This window comes from Apteryx rowi, unplaced genomic scaffold (assembly GCF_003343035.1).
Source record: "Apteryx rowi isolate R43461 unplaced genomic scaffold, aptRow1 scaffold_354, whole genome shotgun sequence".
NCBI classification, from domain to species: domain Eukaryota; kingdom Metazoa; phylum Chordata; class Aves; order Apterygiformes; family Apterygidae; genus Apteryx; species Apteryx rowi.
Window position 1 is genome coordinate 196,993 of NW_020450019.1, and position 7,109 is coordinate 204,101.

Below are 7,109 nucleotides of genomic sequence, written 5' to 3' on the forward strand. Positions count from 1 at the left end.
GGGGCCGCGCACCGTCCCGGCCATGCGCGGCGGCGCAGGCGGCCCCAGCGCGCTTTTTGCTGAACTCGGGGGAAAAAGCGAGCGAAGCGGGCGGCGAGCTCTGCCCGCGACTCCGCCGGCCGCCGGCTGACAGCTCGCCCGGCTCCCGCGGCCGCATGGTGGAGGAAGGCGCCGGCGAGGGGGGCCGGGGTCCCCGCGGTGCCCCGCGGCCGCCGCCGACCGCCGGGGCCGTGTCGGTGGTCGGCAAGGCGCTGTGGAGCGTGGAGCGGGCCGGCAAGGGCTGGCGCTTCGAGCGGCCCGTCGGCGTGGACTGCAGCTCGCCCGAGCCGCGCTGCATCTGGCTGAGCAGCTTGTGCCGCGCCGGGGCGGCCGCCGAGCGCCCGTGGAGCCGCGCCGGGCGCCGCCGGGTGAGACACGCGTGGGGGCGCCGCGGGGGGGGCCGGGACGCAGTGCCCGTCGGGGCTCCGCGGGGCCCCGCCGCGCTTCCTTCGCACCCTCCTCTTCCTCGCCTGGGGAGKTTGCGCCCACCGGGGCTGGACGGCGGTGGGTTTTGCCTGGCTGTTTTGCCCCGCTCTGCAGGATGCCGTGAAAACGCTCCTTTGCTGAGCTGGTGGGGGCCACGGGGGCGAGCTGCCTGCCCCGGCTTGTCCCCTCCGTGGGGTGGTCGCACGCGGTACGTGGTGACCAGGCAGCCCACTGACAGGCTGCTCAGAAACCCTGGCGGGGGGAAAGGGAAAAGTGCTCCGCGGTCTCTCCCGGGGCTCACGGCGAAGCGCGGGGCCCTCCATGGGCCRGGGGCGTCGCGGGGGGTTCGGGCTGCTCCGGGTGTCCGGGCCCGGGACGCGCCGGCCGGCAGCGGTGAGTCAGGGGCGGGCAGCGTGCCCAGCGCCGAGCTGTCGCACCAGCTTGCACAAACGATTGTTGTGATGGGACTCGGTGCGTGTCCTTTTAAAAACAAAATCGGGACGGCATTGTGGAGCGGTTTAGCGCCGGAGGCTGGTGTGCCAGGACTCCTGGGTCCTATCRCTGACGCCGGGGTGGAGGGAGGCTCAGTATTGCTTAGGCTGTGCTTTTGCCAAGTTTCGAGCGGTTCGTGAGCGAGGGGGGCAGCGAATCGCCCGCTGCCCTGTCCCTGTGTGTGGGGCTGCCCCTGCTCCTGGGGGGCCGTGMCCCTGCAGAGGCGGCTGTGTTTTGGGGGACCGTGTTAATGAGGGGGACGCAGCTGGCCAGAACGCACCGGGAGGCTTGGGGCTGTGGTTAAAATAAAGCCAAAAAGCAGGGAGATAACTGGCTTCCYGCAGGGAGAAGGGACGGGGAGCCGGGAGCAAATGGCGAAGATGACAAATCAGGTGTCAACCGCCAGCGGTCCCTGCCGCTTCGGGGAGCGGGCGGCCGGGCTGGGGGCTGTTTTATTCCAGGCGTGCTGGAGGCTGCAGCCGGGGCTGTGGGATCTTGTACAAGCCCATAGCCAGGGGCTTCCCAGCCCAAAGGTCTCCGAGCCAGGGCAGGCGAGGAGGGAAACCGAGGCGCAGCGAGGCGAGACCCGTCCCAGCACGGGCTGTGCTCATCCATCCCCTCGCACTGTCTCTTCTGGGTCTTTGCAGCAGGCGACTTTCTGCATTGGGCTGCGAACGGGGCCGAGAGGACAAAGGGGAGCTGGGAAGCGGAGGAAAAACGACACCGCGTGATAAGGGCTGCTGAGGCTAAAAATCCCAAAGGGGGGCTGTTAAGCGGGTCCGAGCGAGCAAGGCGGCATGGGGGTGCGCTCGCCCCGTGGCCGCAGCCGGGGCAGCCCTGCAACAGCACCCGGCATCCTGGCGCGGCGTTCGTCCTTGGCGCCAGGGTTACGGCACTGATTCCCTAAGGGATGGGAGCGTGTTTCCGAGCGAGCCCTTCCTCCGCTGGGCGTTAGCGGCCCTGGCATCGAAAGCACCCGGGCAGAGCAGCCTGGGAGGTTTTGCTTTTAATGCAAGTATCTCCGTGGCCCTTCTGCAGCCCCTCCGAGGGCTGTGTCCCTCGTGGCACCAGGCGCCTGGCCGGGGCCGCTTGCAGGGAGGAAGGGCCACGCTGGGGCTGTGCCCTGGTCTGGGACGGGTCTGTGGGGAGAGATTTGCCCTCTGAGTTACGAGTGGGTCTGGTGGATTTGCAGGGTGGGGATCCGGGTGGGCTGGGACCCGCTCGGACACCCTCAGTATCTACCAGGTCCCGTCCGGGGTCTTGACAGCCGGGTGGGAAGAAACTGCTGTAACGTCCCCTTCCGGTGTCGTGCCAGCGCCTGGCAGCCAGCGGGAGGCTGATGGGATCGGCCGGCRGCGCGGGGGGAGAGGGCTGGCGATGGGGGTCCCAGGGGCCCCCGGGCTGCTGCCGGGGCAGGTGGTGCTGGCGCTAAGTGCTCCGTAATGGGCATGTCAGGGCCGCATCCCCGGGCCCTGCCACGGCTCCGGTGTGCCCGTGACGTGGGGACGTGTCCCCATCCCTGCATCGCACCGGGGCCGCGGGTCAGGGCCGCCGCGGAGAGCGGGGCTGGTGTCTCTGCCGTCGCCGCCCTCTCCGAGGCTTGTCGGTGCTGGTTAAAATCAGCAGGGCACATTCAGCTGTCAGCTTAAAAATAATCCAGCGCGCCGGCGGCCCAGACAAYGGGGAGCGTGGATGGGGAGAGGCGCCGAGCTGGGACGCGCGTGGCCCGGGGTGAAGCGCCAGGTCCCTGCCGGCGCGCGGGCTCCCGCGTGGCTTTGCGCCGCCACCTTGTCCCTCCGCACCCCTCCTGCACCCGGCGGCATCGGGGTCCACGTCGCTGCTCTGCCCTTCTCGGGGGCTGGCCGGGCGCTGCTGGTCCCCGGCCGTCCCCAGGGATGCAGGACCAGGGTCGGTGCCTGCGGGCAGCCGGATCGGTGGGATGTCAGCGGCTCGGGGAGGAAGGACGGGGCTGCGCTGGGGATCTGGGGTCTCTCTGCAGATCGACTGGCTTTTTGTGCTTCCCTCCGTGGTTGAAAAGCGAGGGCTTGGAGCGTCRCAGCGGCTCGCGTGGGCGCCCAAAGCTGCCCCCTCGCAGCCRCTTTGCTGTCACGGGATGAAGCAAAGCTTCCAAGTTTCCCCACGGCTCCCGATGCAAATCACTCCCCCGGGACTGAGTTTCCTGGGCTGCGATCCGGCTTCCAGAAAATGGCTGTGCCGGAGCAGGAGAAGATGGTGGGTTTGCTCCCACGGGGCTGGGAGAGGCAGCGTGCCTGTGGGCGCCGGGCCGGGCGATGCCTGCACGAGCGGCTTGGTGCTCGGGACCGTGGTGCTGGGCCCGGCGCTTCCCTGCTCCCGCAGCCGGCCCCGGCGGAGGCRGCCCGTGTGGGATGTGCCGGTGGCRGGGGGCTGCAGCCGGACCCTGCTGCAGGGCGCTCGCGTTTACCCGTCGGCAGCAGAAAGACCCGCTCGGCACGGGGAGAGACAAAGGCTTTTTGTGCCCCGGCCCTTTGTGCGTCCCTCCTCTCCTCTCCTCTCCCTCTCCCCCCGCCCCGTCTCTCCCCTGGTTTTTGCCTCCTCTCGCCCTCATTCATCGCTTCACCTTCCCTTGCTGCCCTCCCTGGTGCCCACGGCCCAGGGGAGACGGCAGCTGAATTTTAACACCCTCGGCCCGAGGACGGGCTGCATCCAGCTGCCGTTCAGGCCGGGGCGCTGCGAGCATCAGCAAAGCCGTGAGCGGGGAAGGAAAAGGCGCTCGGAAAGGACCCTGCGTCCCTGGGTCCCTCCATCCCCSCGGGGCTGGCAGTCGCYGAGCCYCTGCCGCGGGCAAGCCCAGCCCGCYGTGCCCTGCTGGTAATTACCCCCTCCCCGAGTGCCATTTTCTCCAGTTTTAACTGAGCAGGGACGGTGCCGGGGCCCTGCCGGTCCCTTCCGCCGCTGGGAAGCGCCTGCCGCGGCGGTTCACGGCCCGGCTGTGCCGCCAGCTGTGCCGCCAGCTGTGCGCCCCAGCGGGGGGGATGCGCGGAGAGCGGCGACCCCCTGCCAGCACCCTGCAAACTTGGGGCTTCTGCCCCACCGCGGGGCTGGCTGCGGGCAGATGTTGGGGCGCAGCCAGATGTGCGAGACCTGGCGGCTCCCCTTCGCCCCCGGTGCCGATGGGGGCGGTGGGGAGGGAAGGGGCTCGCTCCGGGGCCACGCGGCGCTTTCGGATGCCCGGTGCTGTCTGGTTTATCAAAGCCCAGGTGTGTGAATCCCTTGCAGACCTCGAGCGGGACCTCGTGCCTTTGGCTCAGCTCCCTTGCGCGCGAGGCGGGGGGTGCGCGCGGGCCCCCCAGCGCGCTCCTGCCCCTTCGTCTCCCCGGGGCCGGCCGTCTGCACCGCGCGGCGACGCGCCGGGGGCCGCGCTGCGGAGCGGGGGCCCTCTGGGGCCCGTCTGCCGATGCTCGTTTCGCAGGTGCCTGGGGGATACGGCCGGGAGACTTGTCTCGGCTTTATCTGGCGGCGGCGCGGCGCGGGGGCCGCGGGGGTTGTCTCGCAGGCGCAGCCTCATCCAGTATTCCCCGCTTGCTCCGGCTGGCTGGACCCCTATCCATGGGGCTTTCCTGTGCCACTGCCTCCCAGCTCCGGAGCGGCTCCAGGATGGCGTGCCGGGGGCTTGGCTGTGCCAGCCGGCGGGGCCGGAGGGAGAGGCCGGGTTCCTGCAGGAAGGGAGCAAGGAGGAGGAGGAGGAGGAGGAGGAAGAGGCAGCTCAGCCCCGGGGCGCTGAGCAGTGGGATCCGCTCCAGGAAGCGTCCAGTGCCAGGGCCCAATATGATGCCAGGTCCCTGCCCTTTCTCTGGAAAGCGTTTCTGCACCTTCCAGCCAACTGCGTCCCGAGAGGCCTCTTTCCGGCTTGCCTGCGGTTGCTCCCGGTTATTACCGTGGCGTGTAACTGGAAGGGGACCTTTTGTCCGCGCTGCCCCAGCTCCTCCGGCCGCACCACCACCCCAGGCTCTCCTCCTCTCTTGCTCCTGGATCCAGTTCAAAATCCCCCCTTCCTGCGCAGGGCGCCAGGTCCGGCCCCATCTCCCAGCCCTTCCCTCGCTCCAGCCTCCGTTGGCACCATCCCACGGGCTTGCGAGTCCCGGGAGCCTGCAGGCGAAGGGGGGCAAGTGGCCGCCTCATCCCTGCGGATGGTAATGCCAAGAGCGCTCAGCACTGCTGTACTGGCTGAGCACTGGCTGCAGCTCGTTTTTCCCAGTTTCTTCCCAGTGCTCCTTCTCCCAAAACGTCGCTGCAGAAGTGCTGGGTGAGGGATGCTCCAGGGATGCTCTCGGGGCGGGTTACGGGTGCAAATCGCTGCAGCAGAGCGGAGATCTGGAAATCACTTAAATGACACGTCGCTCCTTGTTCCCCGCAGCCGACGCCGGGCCGGAGAGATGGGGCCTCGCCGAACGACAACGCGCCCCCCGAGGAGCCCTTCCCCTGGGTGGGCCCGAAAACGGTGGCGCTGCGGAAGAGCTCGCAGGGGGGCTTTGGCTTCACCCTCCGCCACTTCATCGTCTACCCGCCGGAGTCGGCGGTGCACTCCTCCGCCAAGGTAGGGCCGGGGGCCGCGCCGCCGGGGACCCCGCTCCGCGCCCGGGGCTCTGCGGCTGCTGATCCGAGACCCTTTCGTACGGGGGGGGGGAGACCTGGCCGCTCTCCATCTGGGGGAGGGTGGTCGGGCATCCGGGGGGGGGCCGCGGACCGGAGCGCGGCGCAGTGACGCCAGGGAGCCGCAGCCCCTCACGCTGGTCCGCCAGGGACCCCCGAGGGCCGAGCGTTGCCCTCCAGCCCGGGTGGCCCCAAGACGGGGGGAGCCGGCTGCTCCCCGAGGAGCTGCTTGGAGACGTGCTCTGAGCCGAGGAAGAGGAGTCGGCGCCATCTCCGGAGACATCCCAGAGCCTTTCCCTCCGGAGAAGCGGCTGTTTGCAGGCTGCAGGGAGAGAAGTGACCCCTCGGCTCCGATCAGCAGCCCCGATGCTGAGGGCAAGAGGCGTCTTGATATTCCTCGGCAACGGGCACAAATGCCAGGAAAAGGCACTGCAGAGAACGGGCAGAACAGGGAGCGCTTCACCCCCGGGAAGCTTTGCAAGCTGTGCACGTGCATCGGCACCCACGGCTGGCCACCCCTCGGCATCCGAGGGGGCCTGAGACCCCTGACTCAGCCTCCGGCGACTGCTGCAGATGCCAGCGCAGAGGAAGAGCCTTGGAGCACGGCACCGAAGCCGAAGTGAACCGGCCGCGGCCACCTTGCGCTCGTCTGTGCCCGGCGACCCGGAGCGGGCGCCCATCCAGCCGCCCTCCTCCCCGCCGTGTTTGCTGACGGCTCTTCCCTCCGATTAACGCTCGGGCTGGGAACCGCTGGCCGGGCAGGATGGGGCGGCACGGGCAGAGCCAGCTCGCGCCTCGCCGGCGCTGCCACCTGCGGCTTCGTCATCTCCGAGGGGGAAGAGCCGGCGCTCCGGCCAGGGGCCGCGTCCCCGTTGCTCCGTGGCGCGGCTCTCGCTCCAGCAGGCTCGAGCGCTTCTCCGTGCCCCGTGGGATCGGCGCTGGCTGCTCTCCGCCCTGGCAGACAGGGAAATGCTGCGGGAAGTGAATCACAGGGTGGGGAGGAATGACTCGCCCCAGGTCATGCCGGGAATCGCTACCAAACCCAGGTCTTGGGAGTCCCCGCTTAGCGCCTCGTTTGGGACCTTGCTTTTCCCACGCTCCTGCTTTTGCTTCCTCTTCCTCGAATATTGCCTTCCCGCGCTGGAAACATGGATCTGTCCCCTCTGCGGAAACGTGGCCCTGCAAAGGGGACATTTGTCAGGAGCCATCGCGGGACCTGCCCAAGCCCGCTCCGTGCCGACCCTCTTGCTTCTGTCGCCGGAGACATTTCCGACTTGGAGGCATCTTCATGGGAGCTGCCAAGGCAGAAGGGCTGATCCTGCCCCGTGGTGCTGAGCCCCACCGGGCCGGGAGCGTGCGGAGCAATCCGGCCTGTCAATGCATCACCGGCGCAGCGAGGAACCGGGTCAAAGCCTCCAGGAGGAGACGCTTTAGGAAAGGAGTCCCGAATAGCTCCCGGCGCCCACGGTGCGCCGATGCGGAGACGCCCGGGAGGCGTTTGCGGGGCGCGGTGTGGCGCG

The 7,109-nt window shown here is 69.3% G+C and overlaps 1 protein-coding gene across 1 annotated transcript in view; it reads left to right on the forward strand.

Annotated features, from left to right (window-relative positions):
- Positions 1–155: 155 nt before the first annotated feature.
- ARHGAP23 (Rho GTPase activating protein 23) overlaps positions 156–7,109 on the forward strand; it is a 24,948-nt gene continuing 17,994 nt past the window's right edge. Inside the window, exons 1-2 of the mRNA XM_026072930.1 lie at positions 156–407; positions 5,354–5,533. Of these exons, the coding sequence (XP_025928715.1) occupies positions 156–407; positions 5,354–5,533 (432 nt within the window). The remainder of the gene's footprint in view (positions 408–5,353; positions 5,534–7,109) is intronic.